This window comes from Lineus longissimus, chromosome 1, assembly GCF_910592395.1.
Source record: "Lineus longissimus chromosome 1, tnLinLong1.2, whole genome shotgun sequence".
Classification (NCBI taxonomy): Eukaryota; Metazoa; Nemertea; class Pilidiophora; order Heteronemertea; family Lineidae; genus Lineus; species Lineus longissimus.
This window is the reverse complement of record NC_088308.1, coordinates 16,501,771-16,525,158: the sequence shown is the minus strand read 5'-3', so window position 1 is coordinate 16,525,158 and position 23,388 is coordinate 16,501,771. Positions and strand designations below refer to the sequence as shown.

The 23,388-nt window shown below is 40.6% G+C and overlaps 2 protein-coding genes across 7 annotated transcripts in view; one reads left to right on the top strand and one right to left on the bottom strand.

The window, feature by feature from the left end:
* LOC135488914 (uncharacterized) overlaps window positions 1-2,672 on the top strand; it is a 35,087-nt gene extending 32,415 nt beyond the window's left edge. For 3 of the 6 annotated variants that reach the window (XM_064773849.1, XM_064773869.1, XM_064773896.1), the window contains 2 exons: window positions 1,348-1,482; window positions 2,069-2,670. In XM_064773849.1, the coding sequence (XP_064629919.1) occupies window positions 1,348-1,482; window positions 2,069-2,248 (315 nt within the window). In that variant the 3' untranslated portion in view covers window positions 2,249-2,670. Of the gene's footprint in view, window positions 1-1,347; window positions 1,483-2,068 lie in introns of all 6 variants that reach the window. The other 3 variants (XM_064773859.1, XM_064773879.1, XM_064773888.1) reach the window with 2 other exon arrangements.
* A 6,027-nt stretch (window positions 2,673-8,699) lies between these two features.
* LOC135488897 (uncharacterized) lies at window positions 8,700-15,185 on the bottom strand. The gene is made up of 5 exons (XM_064773824.1): window positions 12,581-15,185; window positions 12,174-12,409; window positions 11,672-11,825; window positions 10,936-11,063; window positions 8,700-10,603 (listed from the first exon to the last, which is right to left on the bottom strand). The coding sequence occupies exons 1-5, from the start codon at window positions 12,636-12,638 to the stop codon at window positions 10,283-10,285; spliced, it is 897 nt and encodes a 298-aa protein (XP_064629894.1). The 5' UTR covers window positions 12,639-15,185; the 3' UTR covers window positions 8,700-10,282.
* Between the last annotated feature and the right edge of the window lie 8,203 nt (window positions 15,186-23,388).

Below are 23,388 nucleotides of genomic sequence, written 5' to 3'. Positions count from 1 at the left end.
TTAGTAAATTCAAGTGGGCGAATCCAGAAGTATTAAGGTAGCAGGAAGTGTTGGGCGTTTGTGGTTTCTGAGTCTGAGGGGGTTGGTGTCTGTTGACTGTGCTTTAAGTGAGACTAGGCATGGCGCCAGTCTCTCTTAAAGCACAGTCAACAGGCATTTGGTCTCAGTATTTGAGTAAGTACAGAATCAAGGCAGCTCAGAGAGCAATGATTGAACGATGCTGTGGACAAGTCCAAGGATACTGCATCAGTCACGACCAACTTCTCATCAGAAAGCGTCACCACCAGCATATTCAATGTTCAGTTCCAACCTGTACCAGTCCAATGCACGCCTGTCATGGTCAGCAGTGGTCAGCTTAGCGCGATATGGAACATTCTTCCGAAACTCAAGCGAGGGAAGTCTGCTCATTAGCATATCTCGCGCACTGCTCCTTCTTGTCAAACATCGTAGTGAAATCGTAATGGAAAACGTATGGCTTTGCGCCAGACATTGAGACTAATAAGTGAAGAACTAATAGGTAAAGAACTTCTACTTGCGCGAGACTGCTGTGATAAAATTATCATTGCAGAGACTCCGGTAACGTACACATATATTTTTTACAATCAAAAATGCCCTCAAAAGACGACATGGAATGATTATTTTATTGATATTTCCTACTATATACCTTCCAATTATCACTTTATACAAATAGATCGGCGTTAGGTCGCATGCTTTTCTTTCCTGGTGACACTATAAAGCAAAATAGTTGCAACCCCGTAAATGCGCTATAAGTCCAATAATAAGTGACGGTGACCCGTTATAAATGTTTCGCCATCTTCGCTTTTTTACCGCTATGCGGCGCTTTGGGCCCTTGCGTCAAGCTGAGATTAATCTGAGGGATCTAAGCAGAATAGCATTATCTTTTTGGACGTTACAAACATGAGAACTAATTTGTTCACGCAGATGCATACATGGGACTATAGAGGAGTAAAAACTAATTACCAAGCACAGATGGTGGTTCGCAATCGAACCATCAAAAAAACCCAAAACAACGCTCTGACAACGTTGACTTAAAATGGTTCAAAATAAAGCTCATGCTCACATTAGCATGACTAAAGATCTTTTCGTTTGGTGGAATAGCATACTGATGGTGGTTATAACGTTATCGTGGTACTGGAGAGTATAACTTCTAATACGGACACTGGGGCTGACAAATGTCATTGAACAGGTGTCCTGAACACGGAGGTCGGTTTGAAAGAGATCAATGAACAATTCCATACTTAAACAGAGAGCATGGCATTACGGCTCGTGAACGGAAAGTTAGAGTCGCGTTGATACCTCTTTAATAAAAAAAAAAAATTTTTTCAGGGCGTGGGCCAGATGGTGTTCCGGGAGCAAACGAGCCTCAGCATTGTCAGCAATGGCGCAGAATGCATCATGATCTCGAAGAAGTTTTTCAAGGAGCACTCAAACGATATGATCATGCGGGATCTAAGGAGAGGGGTGAGTTTAAAAGCCAGTATGTTATTTAACCAAGTTTATGAACTAATATGTGGAGATTCAGTCAAAGTTTTTGCGTCCAAACAATGATAACCACTACTAGTACTCTGTCGGTGCTGTTACATATTACAAATATTATATGCCTTTTGTAAGACGTCACCAGCAAAATAGCATCGACACCGAACAGTATGTCAATATGGTGTACCAGTTTTGAGTGTCCCAAGATTGAGCGATTTTTTCTACTATCAACGTGCCATTGCGCCGCATGCTTGAAATGCATCACATTCTGTGTGACAGTCAGTGTTATACTTCACTAAAATGCATTTGCAGCTAAACATGGGTCGGATACTGACAGTAGACGTTGAAAGTGCTCGGAAAAATAGTCAAATAGCTTGGCTGTCTAACATTATATTCTCGTCGATTTAGAAATCGGAAGTGTTTTTTCTGGTGACACTATCGTCCTGTAACGATCTTATTATCACCTGCCATTCTGTTCTGTAGTGTTCTTTTCGCAGATATTCACCATTTCCACAATCTGATTAGGATTAAACGAAACAGACATGACAATCTTCTCTCTCGATATTTTCAGGAAATACCCTATCCAATGGAAGAAGAAATGCAGGCGAATCTTCAAAACTCGGTCAACTGGGAATCCCACCGGGCTAAGACCTACAACACAATCGCCGAAATAGTCGAAGCCAGGAAGTTACGAAAACGGCAACTTCTTCCCCTGAGCATTGAGAGCATTCATAAATTTGGAAATACGTGACAAGACATGACTCGATTTGTGTTGTCTCCCTAAATAGCGCGCTGCAAAGGACCCTTATTGTCAAAATGCATCACAGGTACATAAAAATAGTTCTTACTGATCTATTATTAGATGAGTGTTGTCAATTGGGCTGACGTTTTTATCTTCATGTGCCTGTGAATGCATCTATAGTCATTATGCAAACCGGATACCAAGATCAATATAATTGGATAAATTGCATATATGGATGTAAACATGGAGCAGGTTTTGGTAAAATTGGTTTGGTCGAAAAGGCCATTTTACTTCATGATATTGGTTTTTTTGCTTATTCCCAATAAAGATCATGCCGATCCACCGTCGTTGTGCGTATATCCATCCTTCACCGCCGATAACTCCCCCCTGATCGGCCGTCAGCACTCAGTGACCTTTGTGGGCATGTTTTCCCCTGTGGAAAGCCTATGGAAAGCTGTGGACAGCTTAATTGAACTTGTTCAATTTTTAGAGATGGGACAGGAAGATGGCTACGTGGGATTTAGAAAAAAACATCAAGATTTTGTGATCTTTGGGGGGCGCAAGAATGTCTTTTCAACGTCAAGTCCCCTCTGTACCGGGTATTAATAAACAGAGAAACAGAGAAACGAAGAAATCGAGAACTTCCCCCATCGACTAGTTAGGCCTCGTCTCCCAATGCATTGCTACACAAAATCAGTACTTGTGTGCCAACAGCCATTTTGTTTTGTTCAAAATGAAGTAGCATCAATTCAAAACAATTAAGGGGCGTATAGCCATGTAGCAAATCCTGACCTAGCTTGGACAGTTTTGACTGTGTATTAGGTTATTAAAACCAAGAAAACAACCACTAAAAACCAATCAACCAAGACTTTCGTTGGGCAATTTTAGACCTGGTAACCTCGTCCCTCCTGCTTGTTTGGTCCTGGGGACGAGGCTTGTTTCGTAAGGCGGGTAGCGTCTGGCAGGGCAACAGAGTCGAGAATATCGGAGATGAAATGCTTTATTTCTCACGTCGGACTACGATCTACTGTTACACCGGGTAGATCTAAAATACAGACTTTGCTAATTAAGACTGGACTATGCTGAATACTCAACAAGGCTGAAATGAGATATGAAGTGGGGGTGCAACTTCGCCGTGCCAGGTGTACATCGGTGTTTTGAGAAGGGACGCAGATGGGAACCATTTTACTGACACTTCTCTTAATAACTGAATGGTTTCATTCTCCTATCCAACCAGTAAATAAACGGTCTTAACTTCTGCACTGGACATATTATACACCTCCAGAAATGCACAATCACTCTGTCTGCAATGTGGAATTAGCATACCAGAAGGGCCTTCTGTGCCCGGCTACAGTGTTTCTCCCTCATGGGTTGAGCCAAAAATAGCATGCCAAATAGCATTAAATTTCACGCCGTACATTATAGACATAGGTTTTAAGGCCTAACTACTCGATATGGGAAGTTCTCGATTTCTTCGTTTCTCTGTTTCTCTATTTATTAATACCCTCTGTACCACGATAGGAACGCAAAGAGGAAAAAGATAGCCGAAATCGCTACTGAATTGGACAACACTCACTCGTGGTTGTCGCACGAGACACGCACTGAAAGCCATCATAATTGAAGACCAGGTGTTCAATGAGTAACGGTTCCAGGGATGCTCAAGTGACCCAAATGCACAATGCATGTTGTATAGAAGAACGGTAACTTGATCCGGAGGTTGGCACTCTCAATTCAGGCCGTCATTTAATTACTTTGTGTCGAGCAATTTGATTGGTCACCCGTTTATGATGGTGTGTCCGACAGATTACCTGGCGGGAGTTATCGGCGGTGAAAGGAGGGGACTTCAGGACTGATAAGTCGGCATGAATAAAGATACGTCATTGACACAAAGTCGCTCATTTTTGATCCCCGATAACAACGTATAAACACGTATATTTGACAAACACATACATGCTGGATATGAACACTGTGCTTTATCAAATGCATGACAATGACAGAGTAGCTGGCCAGAAACTTTGCATGTTATAAAAAGACAGTATAGAGTAGCTCGTTTTAACACTGAGAATGCATATAAGTTATTCATCCTAGATCGAGGGTCACCCCAGGCATACAATTAGTAGACAAGTGTGGTATGATAGATTTATATAATGATAATACACAGGTAAATAGGAAATTTTCTAAAAGTGATAGGAAGGCATTGCTGTCGAAAATTCAGGATGCGCTTTTGACTAGGTATATATATTGCTGATTGACAAAACCGGCGGGCTGACATGCCAAAGTTGCGTACGTACAAGTTATTGAAAAGGATTTTAGTGTGGATGGTTATGTGGTTACGCCGCTAAGTAGAGCGAAAAGGTCAATCCTTGCAAGAATGCGAAATGGAACTTTTCCGCTCAATATCGAACACGGACGATACAGGGGTATACCACTGAAAGATAGAATTTGCCGAAATTATGATAAGAATAGTGTTGAAGACGAATACCATTTCCTTCTGGAATGTGATAAATATGACACAGAGAGGAACCATCTATTTAATTATACCGCTACGTCATTTGGCGTGGACCTCATCAGAATAAAAAATGAGTGTGCTTCTGTCTGGCTCAGCGGCTGGTCGGGTTGCGGACTGCATACGTCACATTTATGCGGGTATTTTGGCGAGTTGCACATCGCAGTTAAGACAACTGAACTTATACTGCGTGCTATATGCTATTCCTAATTACATGTAATTCAACTGCCTGCTAATTTCTTAAATACTGTATTGATGTGTGCTTTAAGACGGTATGATACTATGTGAATTGTCGACAGCATTCCATGAGGCAAGTGGTCTCGATCCGGATCGAACCCGCACCGTCTAAATGGGACTAATCAGCTTGCTTGTGTAATCACGCCAACGGTTCAATATAGATAATTAAAGCCGGACACCTATTAGTGAAACCAGTCAACATTGCAGGGTGGTCTATACGCCAGGGTCTACATATCGTGTGTAGGACAGGTGTAAAAGGAATGGACGTCCTAGGAATGCAGGACCCCATACACTCTAAGAACTATTTTATCATTAATAGTAAAATTGTTACTATTTAATGGATTAATATTGCACCCACATAGAAGTAGTAATTTTTACTACTTCAAAGTAGTTAAGATGTTTAACCAAATAAATGGTAACTTTTTCTACAATTAAATAGTAATTATTTTACTGTTTTTGATAGTTATTTTTGATAGTTAACTATTCCTGGTGGTTTTGGTTGAACACTCCTCTACTGCTGTAGAACCACATAAATAGTTAAATTTTTACTATTTCTGAGAGTTGTTGTTGCCATTACTATTCCTTGGTGGTAATATCCGTGGGCCGTATTTTGGGGCAGGAAAACATGATTCTGCTGCATTTTTGTATCCAACAGTCAAAACAAGCATGCCATTGGACGCCAGTCTAGTTACTTTAGTCACTTCCATCCTGCCCTCACCTAGATGGAGACGCCACAAGACATCCAGCTGAATCTATAGTCTGTCCACAACAGGAAGAAAAGAGTATTTTAATTTTAACAACAATTTAAAATTTATTCAATAAGAAACATCAACTGCAGTGTACTACCACATATCACATAGTTTGAATCATAGTGTATTACAACAGTAAGTACCAATGCTTCCACCCCACCCCCCCATATCACTGTAATAAAAGCAATGGAATGTATACATAAGTATAAATACACAAATTGCGCTCCCTCTCTGAATAGAAATTCATTGGCCCATGTCAGTTTCAAGTATTTGCTTGACAGCATAACAATTCAAATAACAAAAAAAGATTTATATCACAAAACACCTTGTACTAAACAACATACAATTTAATGTCCACCTATGGATATAAATTATAACAAGGTAATGTACATGTATATGAATGAATATCAATAACAGTGATAATATGTGCAATATTAATCTCTTCATTACACGGGTAATTTTGTCCTTTCCTCGCCTAGACCCCCCCCCCCCCCAGAATATAGTTTTTTTTTCTCCATATATCTTAAAAAAAGAATGTGTCCTATATCATATAAATCAGTGTATCAAGACTTCTTGATAAAATACATGCTTACCATTTTTTATACATGTACATTTTGAATTTATGTATACACCCACAAGAGATATTATTTTTTCTATATTGGACAAAATGGATGAAAAGTACCATTGCAATATGATCACAAAGTTGGGCAATATCACTTGATTAAAGATATTACACTGAAACCAGTACTAACATTCTCTCCAAACACAATATGACTAGAGTCGAATAAAACTTCACAATTTTAGCCCCCCTGTGATTTGGCAACAAATATTAAAAGTGGATATGAACACAGTGGAGATCGAGATTGGCATTTCAAATTTTCATGGTGATTAAGATTATTTTGACAGATTTTGGCACAAATTAGATACTAGTATTAGGAATACACTGCCATCAGTTTTCATATGATATTGACAAAATACGGTTATTAAAGATGGTTGCCCGTATCCCAGAAGGTAAGTCAAAGTGCGATAATTTTTGGTATGTCAAATTAAGTGGTCATAAGACATCCACACACAAAGTTTCAACTTTCTAGATTCAAGAGTAAGTAAATAGCCACCATTGTTGACAGACCGATAGACAATATTATGAGCCAAAAAACAACATCATTGACAATGGGAATAAAGTACTACCCGATTGTACCAACATTAAGACATCACTGCCATAAATCAAACAATGAACATTTTACATGTTTTTACAGGTCCTCTACCTTTTTGAAATCAACTCAATCTGCATGAAATCTCACAGTCAAAGGGAGTTAACTGTTCTTTCCGTAGAGCCAAAGTCAGAGCCATACTATAGATCTATACACTTGATTGGGAACATCGATCATTTACAAAAAAGTTAACATGCCAATTCATCTCATTGGAAAATACATTTTCGGAAGATTCTTCTGCTAACTTTTGGAAGACTTTTTCTTTCCAATGGTATGCTTTACTTTTCGATGAGACCATGAGATGAAATGGCCAGGGCCATTGTGCTCACCTCATGTGGAGGTAGATGGATAAAGATCATGGTATTGTGTAATGTAGTGTTAGGTTTGATGTAGGTCCAAGCAATTACAATTTCCCAAAATGGCCAATTTACAGTACATTCGACCTCTGTGACCATGAAAAGTAGGTCAAATCAAAGAAGACCCGGGTGACACATTGAATGGTTGTTAGAATTAGATGTACCTATGATATAAAATTGGTGCCAATCGGGCAAGTAATTACTAAGAATAATGGCATTTTGAAGAATTTAGGATTTGGCCCCCTCCCTGGAGGCCAAACGGCAAATCAGATCGCACCAAACTTCAGTACCTGAGATCACCTGACCAAGGGGTACATGTGTACTTAATTTGTGATCAATAGTCATTGCAGTTAAGAAACGTGCCATAGTTACGGCCTGACGGCCAATTTACGCCATTTGACCACTGTGACCTTGACAAGAAGGTCAAATTAAAAACCTGTGTGACATATACTGTATGGCGGTAAGATGTACCCATGATATCAACTTGGTGGCAATCGGGCAAGAAGTTAAGGAATAATCACATTTTTAAGGTTTTTGGATTTTGCCCCCTGGTGGTCAAGTGGTGAATCATATTGGACCAAACTTCGGTCCCTGAGATCACCTGACTAAGGGGTAAATGTGTACCAAATTTGGGATCAATAGTCATTGCAGTTTAGAAACGTGCCATCGTTACATCCTAACGGCCAATTTACACCATTTGACCTCTGTGACCTTGAAAAGTAGGTCAAATCAAAAACCCGTATGATATGTGATGTATCCTTGCTAGGAGTACCTACCATAAAAATGTTATGAAAATCAGACCACTATTAAACGAGCAATCAAACATTTTAACTTTGGACATTAAATTTGGCCCCCGGGTGGCCAAACTAAGAATTTTTCAAGATGCCCGCCTGGCACCCATATTGGCTATCACATTTGATAAAAAATCAAGGATTTAGTAGAGAGTACATAGATATACATCCAGATCAAATTTGGTTGCAATCCGATCATTAGTTTCGGAGTAATTGTACTGTGTTTATTTTTCAAGATGGCTGCCTGGCGGCCATATTTGATGTCCGAACGGCCGAAATTTTAGGGGTGGAATAGAGAATCCCCAGATACATGTCCACACTGGTTTAAAACCTTCTAGCTAAAATAGATAGGAAACATGCTACTGTTCAGTGAATCAGCAAACTTTGACCTCTGTGACCTTGAAAAGGAGGTCAAATCAAAAACCCGGAGGATATATGATGCACCTTTGCTAGAAGTACCTACCATATTTTTTTCAAAATTTCCCGACTACTATTAAGGGAGATATTGCATATTTTCACTTTTAACGTTTGGCCCCCTGGTGGCCAAACCATGAAACGAATTGGACCGAAACTTGGTCTCCAAGGTGTCATTACATAAGGGTACATGTGTACCAAGTTTCAACTCAATAGCTCTAACAGTTACGAAACGTGCCCTGCTAACGGACGACGGACGACGACGGACGACGACGACGACGACGACGACGACGACGACGACGACGACGGACGACGGACGCCACGGTATGAGATAAGCTCACCTCTGCTAAGAGGTGAGCTAAAAAGCAATAAAATAGAGTGGCAAAATTTATGTAAATCTTGTTCCCAATTAAAAGTATGGATCTATATTTACTGGTATACACTCCAAGGCAGTGCACATTGCACATAAGAAACATCTGATTTGAGATACTGCATATCTTAAGGAACCACTAACATTTTCTCAAAGAACTTACTTGTTGTGTTAGAAAACTGCCAAAGTACCAAAAAGTAGCATCCTGGGCCCAAAGCCAACAAATTTTTATAGCATGTTTCTTACCAGTAATAGGACCTTGCAAAATTCCAAATGTGCTTAAATAATGAGATTCCAATGATCACCTGTGATAGGGTTGTTGTAAATCTAAGATTTTTTCTCACAGTTCTTTATCTAGCAAAACTGCCACTGGCAGGATGAAATGGTCCATGAATCATGTGCTCACGTGTGTGTTCAAATAGATTCAGCTGACTTTGACCTCTGTGACCTTGAAAATAAGGTCAAATAAGAAACCCATTAGTTCTGAGATGCACCCTTGCTAATGTACCTACCATCAAAATTTCGTGAAAATCTGACCAATTAAACATTTTAACTTTGGACCTTTGCCCCCCCCCTGGTGGCAAAACAGTGAACTATAAAAGACCCCAGTTTGGTCCATGAGTAGGGGTCACCAAGGGGTACATTTGTACCAAGTTAGGAATCTGTAGCTAAAGCAGTTACAAAACATGCTGTCTTGCAAAATGGCAGTGCCATAGAAAAACGTTTATCCCATGCCCGATGTCAGTGAAATCCAGTGCACAAAGTCACGTTTTGTCGTATCAAAACATAATTATTCCACAAAACCAGCCGAAATTGGCGCAAATGTAGCCCACAACTGTTTTCGAAGCACGACTGATGGTTTATGATAGCCCCAACGCCAGTGATTGCATATTCAAAGACAATAAACGACCGGGGAAATCCGACTGAAACAGCGGTCAGTCCGGCCATGAGATAAAAATACCAGATACCACACGTGCGAATCCAGACTTGCATTGTTGAAACAGTGTTGCAGCCGAAATCAAACTTCTTGCCCAAATTTTCACTAAAAATGATCGAAAGAAATTTACATACACAAAACCACTCGAGTGGGATTTCTGAGGTATCAGACTACACCCCGAGTGATGGTCTTTGGCTGGAAACCCCCGAGAACCTCTGTGACCTTGAAAAGTAGGTCAAATCAAAAACCAGTTGCTTATTTGATGCAACATCACATTTACTTGTCAACATTGAAATAATTCCTTAAACTCGTCACATCCTGCAGTCTCGGGGGTTTCCAGCCAAAGACCATCACTCGGGGTGTAGTCCGATACCTCGGAAATCCCACTCGAGTGGTTTTGTGTATTTACCTCTGTGACCTTGAAAAGTAGGTCAGATCAAAAACCAGTTGCTTATTTGATGCAACATCATATTTACTTGGCAACATTGAAATAATTCCTTAAACTCGTCACATTCTTACTGATGGCTGTTTGCCCCTTTCTGACAGGCACTTGGTAAACCAAATCCTGCAGAAACTCCCAAACAATGTGACAGCTTGCTGGATAAGCGATGTCCAGAACAAAGAAAAGCTTGAAGCAGCAGTCAACTGCTTTCAACAGAGATGTCTGCTCCACTGCATTGCGCTCAACAATAACAAATGATTGAGTTGGTTTATGGCGATCCCCAAGAGCTAGAATGAATGGTTGGACCTCTCCCTCTACAGTGTCGAGGAAGGCTGCTATGTTTGTTGTTGCCTGCAAGTACAATTCAAGATAAAAAATCAAGCATCATGTCTTGTTTTCCATTGCATTAATTCCGTATCATATTACAAACAAACAATAATGTAAAACATCAGATGAAACATTAAAAATCAGAATCAGAAATAAGAAATAATCACAAATAATCCTGTGAACTGATCAGAAGTTACAACCCCATTAAAGTGTAAGGAGATAATGATCAGTAGCAAATATAACTCCTGAGTGAATTACACACAACACCAGGTTCATTAATACTTCCGAGTCCAATTTTCTTTATATAGCATACATGTAGCAGGCACAAGGCATGTATGCCTACAACAGATATTTACCTGTTTGAACCTGATGAAAGCATTGGCTGCTTCCAAGTTTGATGGTCTATGTACCACATTTGATGACTTTATTGGCTTTGGTGGTAGTATGTGTGGCAACAGTTGGAGGGCCACCACACTTTCTTCATCTAAAAATAAAAGATGAGATAAATAATAAAATATGTTGTCCTTCATAATGGACCAGGGCTTGTCTGTTCAAAGCTTTGCTGGCTGCTAATGGTGGTAAGGTGGCCGCTAAGCATCAGTTTTCTTAGCGTGCTGCCATGCCAAGTTTGTGCCATTAAGCTGAGCGGTCGCTATGTCACTGCTATGTAAGTTGAATCACAAGGCCTCCGCCATGGGGTGCCACTAAGTCTTAGCAGCACCTCAAGGGTGACCCTAATATAGTGATAGCGGTCACTAAAACTAAGCGGTTACGAAACTAAACCAAGCATGGAACAACCGTGTCGTGGAGTGTGGTCGTTTTGTGTAAGGCATTATGTTTGTAATCCCAATGTCGTGGGTTCAATTCCCGTCACTGCCAGCATATGGCAGCAAGTGTCAAGAGAGGGTATATGCATAACCTGTTGTGGACTCCCTCCTATGGCCAGTAAATATTACAGTAATACAGCAATCACTCACTTCATTAGAATGAATGCCAAGAGAGAGAGAGATGAACATTCTGTTGGTACTATGATAGCATTTACTTTGAAATTATAAAAATTGTTTTGTAGTGATGTGAATGAACAACAATTACCTTCATTCAGGACGTCTTTGACACCTAACTTCTCACGCCAATTGCCACGCTTACCAGCTGAGGCATATGTAATGATCCGTTTGCCAAAAAAGCCATCCCAGAGTTTGGTGAGTTGGCTACCATTTTCGAATAAACAATCATAATCCTGTTCAATCTGAAAAAGATGAAATAAATCAACAACTGACATGAAAATGATTTTCGAATGAGTTTTACAAGTCTAATGAATACCTAATAATGCCTTTCATGTTGACAAGGGCAGGATCACACCAGGAATGAAGCTATTCTGAAAAGTGACATCATACTTTTATAGGGCTGTTTGTGCCATTCATTTGCCTCTGATGCCGATTCAGCACTAAATATTATCTTTGCAGAAGTGTCGATCATTTCGATGTACTGCGAGATGCGAGAGGCCCATTTTGGCAACTTTGAGTTACTCAATCTTGCCTGCTAAGCTGCTGCCTATACTGTCCCTTTAAAGTACTCAATCCCATAAGGTACTTACCATACCAGGATCTAACAACCTTGGATTGGATGCAAGAACCGATTTTATGGTCAGTTCTGGGTTGCTTGACAGGTTCCAGTACCTGCTGATTGCCGTCTTCCTCATGCACTCTCTCACCCGTTCCTTGGGAGCGATGTTGTGGCGTAGCCATGAAATCATCTGTTCAGCTTCTTCAGGTGAGGTATCGTCCTCCAGCTCACTAGTGGCTGTCAGTGTAGTGGCTGTCACTGTCATGTCTGTAAAAAACAACAACATTACACGATGCGTCGTTGGAGGTACCTCCATGATTTCACAAACTTTACAATATCTTTAGATGGGGTTTCTTTTGCAGACTGATTATGAACAGTTCACACAGCAGTACATGTAAGCATGGCTTTAGATGAGTGGGAATACAGTACAAATTTTACCTTCATCTTCAGTTGTAGTGACAAAACAACTTTTTGCTTTCTTTCCCTTGGTCTTCATCTTTGCCTCCTGCTTCCGTATGTTGTTTATTCTGTCATGAATAAAGCCTTTGGCAGGTTTCCTATCTCTTGCCTGCTGATAGAAGGCTTGCTGGAAAATGGATTGAAGTGTTAAACAAATGTTGCAAAGCTGAAGCACAGGGGTGTATACTGACCATGTTCAACTTCAGTTGACTTAAACAATGTGTCACAATTCAATACAAGGAAGATCAAAGCATGGTTGCATAGGCTCACCACAAACCAAAAGGTTTCCATCTCCGGTAGCAGTTGAGTACATGTAAAAAGCATTGGGCTACACTGAATTTGAATTACAACCTTATGCACACTAGGCGCTCACATTGAAACTGGTCTGGCAAACTGATTTACAGAAATCCTTATGTAGAGTCCATTGAATTGATATTAAGGACAAGATCAGGACTGCATTGTCTTGACTTTAGACTGAATGTTTTTTTAGGTCTTGGGCCCAACATGACGACAAGAATTTGGTTATCAAAAACACCCTGTGGAATCAACTGCAACCTCTCCGAGCACCTCCTGCCTCACCGAGAAAATGGCCAACAAAGCAAATCTAGTCTCAGACTGTGGGGTGAGAAAGGCCTTATTATGTTCACCAGATTTCAGTGTTTCCACTCAATAGACTATAGATAGACCGCAACTTTTCAGTAATGTGAGATTGTAGAACTAGAATATCATTGACATTGAAGGACGTATGTTCAATGTATAATTATGGATTTATTTGACCGATTGATATGGGAATGCACTTGACACTTCTCTCGCCATGTTCTCTCGACCAAGATACAGCGTGTGAGGTCATGATGTATATCCCTCCTTATGTTTGAAATGAAAGTCCTCAAGTATAATGTTCAGTCCTATGCAACACCAGTCTTTTAGAATCAAAATATCACTCAGTATGCAAATTACTATTGAGAATTCACAAAATAACTTGAATGAAATTACAATTGTCCAGAATATAACCAGGAATAAAGAACAGGCAACAATTGTCCTCAAATACAGACCTCAAAACCTGGAGGTTGCTTTTAAAACGCAATTAACCATAAACGAGTCTCAAAACACAGCTACATGTAGACCATCTGAACCATGAGAACACACAAACTATAACAGAGTCAGGGTAGACAACCTGAACTCTGAGCTCAGTACAGGGTATTATTCTGACCCTAGATCTATAGTACTGGCTTACACGTGTATATATATCGCAAGTATTAAAATAAACGTTTATCTAGCATTGAGTATCGATACGTTTCGTTTGAACGAGTGTCAGTTGATTACACAAAATCGTTGAGATACGCCGGCGTTTTCCTGTCTCAATTTGAGCGTCAGGGCGGTTCATCCCTTGCGGCTGCCGGTATGATTGGATTTCCTAGACGTTGTTCCACGATTTTTCGTCTCTATCTCCGGTTGTTGACTAAGCCCAGTGGCTGTTGTATCTCTGTCAATAACATGTCAGGGTGTCACTGGCATGACCATGATGACTGGTCATGACACGTACAGCAATGTAGCCAGCTTGAGATTGTTAACTCCTGGAAAACTTGTCAATCTATCTTTGTCGGTTCCCAATGTCATGAATGTCAATGATGATGATAGGCTGAGCTACTACGAGGCCTAAAAAAGGCCGAAGCGAAACACTCTCGTCAAGTCTCGAAGTCAAAACACCACCACAGCCACAGTGTCAGTGTCAGTGCTGACAGGGCGACAATACGGTAGTGTCAGAATACGCCAAGTATTTGACGAATATATATCGCCCTTATTCGGTTGTATGTCTATCAAATCATGCAGTTATTAGCCACTGATTAGCTACGCCACAAAACAATTGCACAAAATGTAAAATCTACGCCGGAAATGCCGGATGTTGTCAGTTCTGAGTGGATGCTGCGCCACCATGACTTGAAAAATTGAACTGAATTGTTCTTGATGACGACATTCTTTGGCGGGATATTTGAATTTGTATACTATTTTTCTAAGTCCCCATTCCTAACTTTGTCTCTCCGATTTGCCTTGTTAGTGGCGAAAAATAATCCCAAATATCATCTAAAACATTTTCCGATATGTTTTGCCGCTATAATTCCATAACCAGACCAGATGATTTCGGATTATTGAAGGCCGAAAAAATTTCCTATAGCGCGTCCGTCGCAATGGCGGCGGCGGGTGCGCAACTTGAACACGGCTGACAGAAATCATGATTTTTTTCAGTATTGATCGATAAATATATATTTATATTTCTTTCTTCAGGTGCTACAGATATTCTTACCTTCAAATATTGGAATGAGCTCCTCCATCCCCCATGCTCTTAAATGATTTTCCATCTAAATGCTGTTGCGCGTCTTGGAAAAAATCGAAGCGGGAAAAAATGGCGGCGATTCTAAATTACCGTCTGCGCACGGGAAGCTCTTTGATTGGTCGAGACGTTTACTACCAAAGTAGTAAATGTAGGAATAGACACTTTTGATTGGTCAATTCAATTAACTGCACGGAAATAGTAAACAGCACATACTAAAACAACTGCGAAAGTAGTAATCAGAACCTCTAATAATCATTTAAGTAGTAATATGACGTTAACTTCTCAAAATAGTAAATGAATTAACTACTTTTAGCCCGAATTTTTTAGAGTGTACAATTGCTGTGTATTGTCAACGAATGTAGTAAATGGTTTGGTTAGTGTAAGCTACATAATCTTCAACAAAATAACTCGGCGACTCTGCATTTCTTTTACACCGGGCATGTAGGTGACCTACACGTAGGCCTTTATGACAGATCGGTTATCGGTTTTGATAAGCAAGTAGCCCTATAATTGCAAAGGCAAGTAATCTTAGTGCCAACTGCTTAACACGCAGTTTCCATGTAGCCAATCATTTGTGTCCAGTACCCTATGAGTTCCAGTTGTAGAAGTCTAGATTGTCCTCGGATAGAATGTCCGGGATTCTTTTTTGCGCTTGAGCTTATGACGTTCATGGCCATGGCCATCCGTCAGAGAATAGAATAGGCCCGGACACTTTTTCCAGGGGGACATTATCTACCTCTACAACGGATTATGTGGGTTTGCATTAGACTCCAGTCAAAATGATTCATTGTGTCAGAGCTTTAGTTTACAATGCATCCCATATAATGCATCCCAGTGTGTATAGGGACAGAGATAACATGACATGTCAGGGGAAAGCTCATTGTTGTGTTACACAGAACGATATAACATGGTATTCAGCCGTTGTTACGAGTATCGTATTTTGATGACCGAGTTACAACCAGAATGCAGGGACAAGTTCACCTTAAGGGTCGACCACGGGAGTATTTCAACCACGGGAGTGTTTCATCAACGAGTCTCTATTAGTAATCCACCGTCCCGCAAGGCGATAACGCCTGGCATACTCCGCAACACCACGTACATGACCATGTTCGATAGCGGTTTCACAATCTAGTACATGCCTAAGCCTGGCTGCAACAGAATGGCTGTTATGCCGTCTTGGTACACGTCCCTGTGGCTCATTCCCATCGTTTTCTTGGTTCATACCTCCTACGCAGGGTATGTGCAGACGCATTGTCAGTTTGAAGGCACCCTGCAAACTTAAAGGGACAATACCAACATGAAGTACATGTACCTTGGCCTACTTCAGGAACACACGATTGAACCCATGGGCCTAATAAGAGCACCAAAGAAAAAATATCCATCATGAAATCAACGCCAGTCATAGCCTTTTTGTGTCTGCTTCACTGATCACACAATGCGATCAAACATAACCACATAATACCCCTATTTTGGGCCTCGAATATCTTCGAAACCAGGGCCTACCACATTTCTGATCCACCACCAACAGGTGATTTTACTGTATCACTGGACCTTCAAGTTGCTTCGTCTCATATACATGTAGATGTAAATGTTGACTAATTGTTCCTCTCGAGCTGAGAAAAGTATTTTTGGTGTTTCTGCACATGCACATGCACATGTATGTATAAGCACACGATTACTACACTGTCTGTAACGGTAGGTGATAAAGCTTGGAACCAGTGAAACCTTGAAACCAGTGATAAACCTTGGAATCAGTCCTAAAAATGCATAAAAACATGAAATAATGCCATTGGAACCTAAGGTGGTTACGAATCAATATTTGGAGCTTATTTTTACATGATCAGATCGGCATTTGACGGTAGTTTAGAAATCAGTCGCATATCCGATTCAATAATCAATATTTTAGAACAACCCAGTCATACCTCGCCTCCAGTGTACATTACTGATCTCCCAAATATAGGCATGCACGTCACGACACGCCCACCACACACCCATAATATGGACCAATCAGCGCTCCGCTTACTACGCCACCACACAAGGCCTAATTGAACTACGGAGCGGTGTGATCATACAGGGTGATACAGAGAAGATTGACTACATCATGCAGTACCGGCTGGCGCTTATCCGCAGAAACGTAGATGAAGGTTTATTACCGAAGGTTTTAGCCGGGTTTGGAGATGAAAAATGTGAATAGATTCCTTCGCTGTGAGCGATTTCGTACATATTCATGTACACATCGAGGGGTGTAGAGATATTTTCGTGATGTAACCAGTTCAAAGTGGACACATTTTTTAGTGATTCCCGTGTGCATGTTTGTCATATCTACTGAGCTTTATCAGAGCATTATATATACAAATGTTTCTTCTAATAAAAACGTTTTATTTTAGTATATGGAATACAAAACAATCACAAAAGCTTACTTTCATCGAAGAGAAATAATTAGATATTTGCAAATGGCGGCCCGTCATGAATATAAGTTTATTTTTTAACGACAACAACACATTTCCAATGCATTCAATGATGACGTCATCCTCCACAAAAAGGTTGATTCTGGAACTACCTGCAAATTGCTATCAATAAAGTCAGCTTGGACGAGATTGGCAGTTGGGAGGGTATAAATCGTGGAAGGAACGCGCCCGATTTCACGCGGTTCTTGCACAGTGATTCCACGGTTTAGTACTGACTATTCCAAAGTTTATCACTGGTTACACGGTTTCACTGATTCCAAGCTTTATCAACTACCGTCTATAACTACTTGTTACGAATAAAAATCTATATCGTATGCATATACACTGTACATACATGACATAGATAAGGATCAGCTCTACAAAGAATAATATTACAACAAATTGTGATGTCATCAGGACTAATGTAAATTGTTGAGGTTCTGACAATTGCTATAATATTGTTCAATCAGCCAATGAATGATGTGGTTACACTAAAGACCATTTCATACAGTTAAAACAGCTATTGCACAAGTGGAAACTTCAACAATATCATATGGTTACAACAAATTGTCCACTAAATGTGATGAGCTGTCAACAATGCCACTTAGTTAAAACAACGAGTAGATGTTTTGAAACAGCAACAACATCATTTGTTAAAGTACAACTAATATTGCTGCGAAGTCATCAGTCACAATGCAACTTGCTAAGATTCACTATTCCGATTGGTCAAAGTTACTACGAAATGGTTAGATTTTAACAGTTGCGACATATTTCATATGTCAACCATTTACCTGTGGTTATGGTAATCAACTATTGAATTGCTGTTCCTAATAATCGATTTATTGAATCTGGTTAGTGATGACCATAACATATAGTTGATTTCAACCATTTCATTTTTTGATCACTTTCGCAGAAGAAAAAAAGACCCGGTACTGATTTTGATCACTCTCACAGAAGACAAGTAGACTCAAGGCGGATACCGATCACTTTCACTACAGACAAGTAGGCCCAGTGCTGATTCTGATTACTTTCACAGAGGTCAAGTATAGGCACTGTGCTCATTCGGATTCTGAAGACAAGTTGGCTGCAATTCGCCAATTAAGCAGAAGCATATACCCGTGGCGCGGGCTGTTCGAGGTATAAAAATCGGATTGTGTGGGTGCTGGTATGTTGTGGGTTTTGTGTAAATGGGGTGCTGGTTTGTGAGCAACACTTTTTTTCATGAGTGCAATACTTCTTGAAAACGGAACAATGTAGCCATGTGCATGATGTACAGGCGTCCACAATACTAAACCAATTCTCGGAAAACCAAGATGGTGCAGACTGGTGATGTACTCGATATCAGCCAGCGATTAGCGCCAGAATGGTTTAAGTTACCGGTGTGTGCGTAAATCTTGTCTCCCGTTGGGTACATTGTGTCCTAAGATGAGCTATTTGTGAATAAATGGCTGTCTGGAGGTGGAAAAGCAGCATTTTTCCTTCAGATATGGGCGCCGCCATCTTGCATGCTGGCGTCAGTGACGTCGATTTTGATTGGTGGATGATGCGCGCATGGAAGGGACCATTTGAACAGGACATCTGATTGGTTGATAGCGGAGGTGGGAGGTGGCTCGGCAATTTTCGTGACGGTAATAATGCAGAGAAATTACTGATGGACTTCTCGGCGAAGAGATTACTTGGAGCTCTCCAGTTGACGTCATCTCCACAAAGTTGTTATTTATTCCAAAACCACCAAGATATTCGACGTATGACACCCTCAGTGACACTCTTACTTATGATCCACACCTACGAAGCCAAAAGTTGCAAGAATTCGTCGCATTTCCGAGGCCCAATTTTGAAACAAAAATCGCCTCCTATTTAGTGGCCACAACGCGCATTATAGTATAAATTAAAGCATATAGGCATGGAATATAATCAAGGAGGACGCGATATATCCGCAAATGCATTTAGTGACACTTAATTGCCAAAGTGTGACCGGCACAATATTCCTCCTTCCCAACAACCTCAAACCGGCTCAATGTATGCTCCAAGAGTCATGAGGGGTCGCTTAAATGCGAGTGAGTTTGTTTTCTAATTTCGGTTCATTGTGAAATTCTGGGCCTTTTTGACTGTTGCAGAAATGACATCTTTATCCACGATCATCATAATTCATCTCTACCATTAAGACATCGTCACATTTCCTGTTCTCTGGGCCCGAGAACAAATGAAAAAAAAAACATTTGAAAACAGACTATTGCTTGGTCTGTGAAAACCTAAAGTATGTGTACAAAGGGGAGCAAGTGGCATAAAATGTCGTCAAAAATGTGTGCTAGACTCTTTTCAATGATATGCATAAGTACATTTCAAACGATCGACTCATTTAAGCAAGACCTATGGCAATCTTTGCATAACAATGCATCTTGTGATCCAGTAGCACCGTTAACACCGTACGATGGTAAGGCGCCGGCGGACCCTCGTGGGAACGAACCCATGTCAGGGTGTCATACTGTATTTAGCATTAAATGATACTAGCATTGTACCCGTGGCGCAGGCAGGTTCAAATGGGCTATACCTTGAATAGATTGAATTGCAATGAAAATATAATGCAATATCAAAGGAGCAATATCGAAGAGACAAATTAAACCAACCATTTGTCCACAGACTCGGACCCTGTGGTGTGCTGTATGCGTGCATATAAAAGTAAATCAATTGGTCCGAATGAGATGATGAGGCAATGTGAATATACCTCGTTCTTTAGTCAGCAATATGCCCCTTTTTATACGGAGATGAAGGAGAACCCAGATAGGCCTTCACATGTCGGCCTCCAAATGGCTCGGACCAATTGCACTATCACTACTAAAACTTTAAAATGCGTGCTCCTCCTACATGTAGCATGATCTCGGGCAAGGCACTTAGTCGACAAGCAAGCTAGAAGTTCAGCACCGTGAGCAGCTCCTTGATAAGGCCATGCCAAGTTCAGAGTGCCTCTTCAGATACATCAAGTTTTGAAAGCTGTGGTGAGCACATAAACATACCATTGTAACCTTAATTTGAAAATCCCTTCATAATCAAGGGCTAGCTCTGGCTAATACAGTACCAATATACGATAGACCATCAATTTGACCCCAGCTCCTTACTGCAGGAAAACCCAAGTCCAGCAACCAAATGTATCAAAATACATTTTTGTTTACATTTGAACTGCACACATGCGTTTGTTTACAATTTCTTTCCCGCGAAATCTCGAAGATCAGGTGACCTACAATCGTGGATTGAAAATAACATTAACCTTGGTTCAGCAGGTCAACACGTGTACAGGCTGTTCCAATCATCCCCCTACAGCCAGCCGTTCAACAGGTAGTGTTAGTCACCCCACAGGGAGTGCAGGTGATTCATTAATCCCCTGCATAACTGAACAGCAATGGCTTGGCTTCCGTGAGTGATAAGGAGAATTGACCGTGTCCGATTAAAAATCCCTCATTACTGCTCCGCTGAAGTAAATTTCCGAAAATAAACATGACGTTGCATCAGGATAACATATCACCTGCAAACGTGCAAAATTTCGAGACGAAACACGACCCCCAAATGGCACTTTAGCGAGCCGCCTTATAGTATTATGATATAGATCAGCACTAGTTGCTAGTGCATCCACATCGTATCATCTCTAGTATGTATTCTTGGGCAAGTTTGGCACCATCCATTGGAATGATGGCTCCATAGTGTCATAGTGACCTAGCTGTTACTGACATTCTTCCATCTAAACCCTCTATAAGATTCACAATACGGGTTAGTCAAAGTTACAACATAGATGTAAAATGCTTATATTTTAACAATTGTGTCAAAGGATTGCTTGAAAGTGAGCCAGTGTAGAAGTAGAAAATGTCACGCAGTCTTGCCGTGACGACAGTGGAAAAAACGGGTATTTCGAAGGCAAAACAGTAAACGAAGCGGCAAACTTTGTTAGTTGCTTGGTAAATTGCTTCAGTGGAATACGGCCTTCGGCACCCTCAATAATTATCTCCCCGTTTTCCGAAAAAAAATTGGGAGATATTGTATTACCGTTCGCCGTCAGTCCGTATGTCTGTCCCTCAGTCGATGTCAGTCCGTTCGAAAGTGATATCTCCTCCTAAACCGTTTAAGTACCAAGTTGAAACTTTGGTGCATGTTTGGTACTCCTCCACTGAGGACATATTGCGGGCCGAGTTTGTATATGGTCCTGTGAAAATATTTCGCGATGAAAATTTCCGCTGTCGAGGTCAGCCATAGGTGGCCAGAAGTAACACTTTATAATTTTCGTTAAGATGGCAGGGAGTCTGCTTTGTTTTCCCATATCTATGCAAAACAGTACGAAATTCCATGAAAGTGCTGAAGACCGTTGATATAAAAGCTGAATTATTTATGATATGTCTGGCGCCTAAAGGGTATAAATACGTGCCCGATTGCAACCAATCTCATATCATGGGTACATCTAGCCACCATACGGTATATGTCAAATCAGTTCTTGATTTCATCGAATTTTCAAGGTCACGGGGGTTAAATGGCATAAATTTCTCTGCTTGTTTCAATAACAATTAAGCGTTCAGGAATTTGATAGCGTTCCTTATGCGGCTTTTATCTGAAAATATATCTGATCTGGTGCGGGACACCAAGCAGGATATCCGCTACATTTGTAAGACAAGAACTGCCTCTCGTACAGCCAAGTCACCTCCTGGTCTTGCTTGAACCACTCGGGACATTTATCCCAAAGTATTCTCTGAAATTGAAACGTAAGATCATAAGGTAGATGACATGTACTGCGACCAGAGGGGGCCTGCGTATATGGCAAGCCGTCTGTCTAATAATTAAGAAAACCAGGTTTTATTGAAAAAAACCTGGTTTTCTTCTTAAAAAACTTAGTATCATGGAAGAAAACCATGTTTTCTTCCATGAAACTAGGTTTTCTTGCAAGAAGCATAAGTTGATTAAAAAAACCTAGTTTTCTTTAAAAAAACCTGGTTTTTTTAACAAGATAACTTGGTTTTTAAAATCAACATATGCTTCTTCCAAGAAAACCTAGTTTCATGGAAGAAAACTATGTTTTGTGGAATAAAACAAGGTTATATGCATTTCTTTTTCAAAACCAAGTTTTTAATGAAAAATACCAGGTTATTTTCAAAACCTAGTCTTTTTACCTCGTCCCGGACAGGCCCAAGCATGGCAGGGGAGAGGTTGGACTTTGCTTACCCGGGTTAGCAACTCGGGTTACGGATTCCTCAGACCTAGCACACACGCCCCATTACGCTTACGCTGCATGCGCAGAGAGCGCGTCGATCGCACATGTCAGAGGTCGAATGTCACAATCAATAGTAAGTTTTCTTTCTCACTTTTGTGCCCGGTTTTTAAATGATTTGCTAGTGACTCGTTACTCAAAACACTCAGCTTCAAATCAAGAGAAAGATCGTTGCGTTTCTACTACATGTATGTTGATTTCAGTGCGCTGATGATGCTGCATGTAGGCCCTATGCACAGCTCTGACCAGCTCAGTGAGCTGACAGTGACCTAGTGACAGCATCGCAATCGGATTCGGAGATAGAATGTGTAGATGCATGCGAGATGCATGCGTAGGAACAGTCGTACCAAAGGCTGTGCCACTTTGTGATCGAGTGCTCTGACAAAGACATCAATATTTATAGTCAAATCAAGTCCATTTCAAACTGGCAACATGCATAAGTATACCTAACGGACTGTCGCTGTTCTCCTCATGTTGCAATGGCAGTTTATTCACGATTCAGCAGTAGTAATCAGCAGTAATCGATCAGTATTTCTTTTCCAACTTATATGTTTTCCAATCCCTGGGTCAAGACAAACGTTACAGTTTTTCAGCAATATCTCCAAAGGTATTTGAAATAAAATATCGAAGTCAATCGACTCTCTTTGCCATCGTGATAATTCGACAAAAAAAGTCAGCGGAGCTCAGCTTTGAGCACATGCCAAGGTTTTCCACAGGCTCACCAGTGCGATACTCAATTGAAAGGTCCTTTGTTATGTGTTGT

Coding starts and splice junctions, on each gene's coding strand:
- LOC135488897 (XM_064773824.1), bottom strand. CDS start 12,638: ATGAAGACCAAGGGAAAGAAAGCAAAAAGTTGTTTTGTCACTACAACT. Junction 11,826..12,173: donor GGTTGTTAGATCCTGGTATG/GTAAGTACCTTA, acceptor CATCTTTTTCAG/ATTGAACAGGATTATGATTG. Junction 10,604..10,935: donor CTTTCATCAGGTTCAAACAG/GTAAATATCTGT, acceptor TTGTACTTGCAG/GCAACAACAAACATAGCAGC.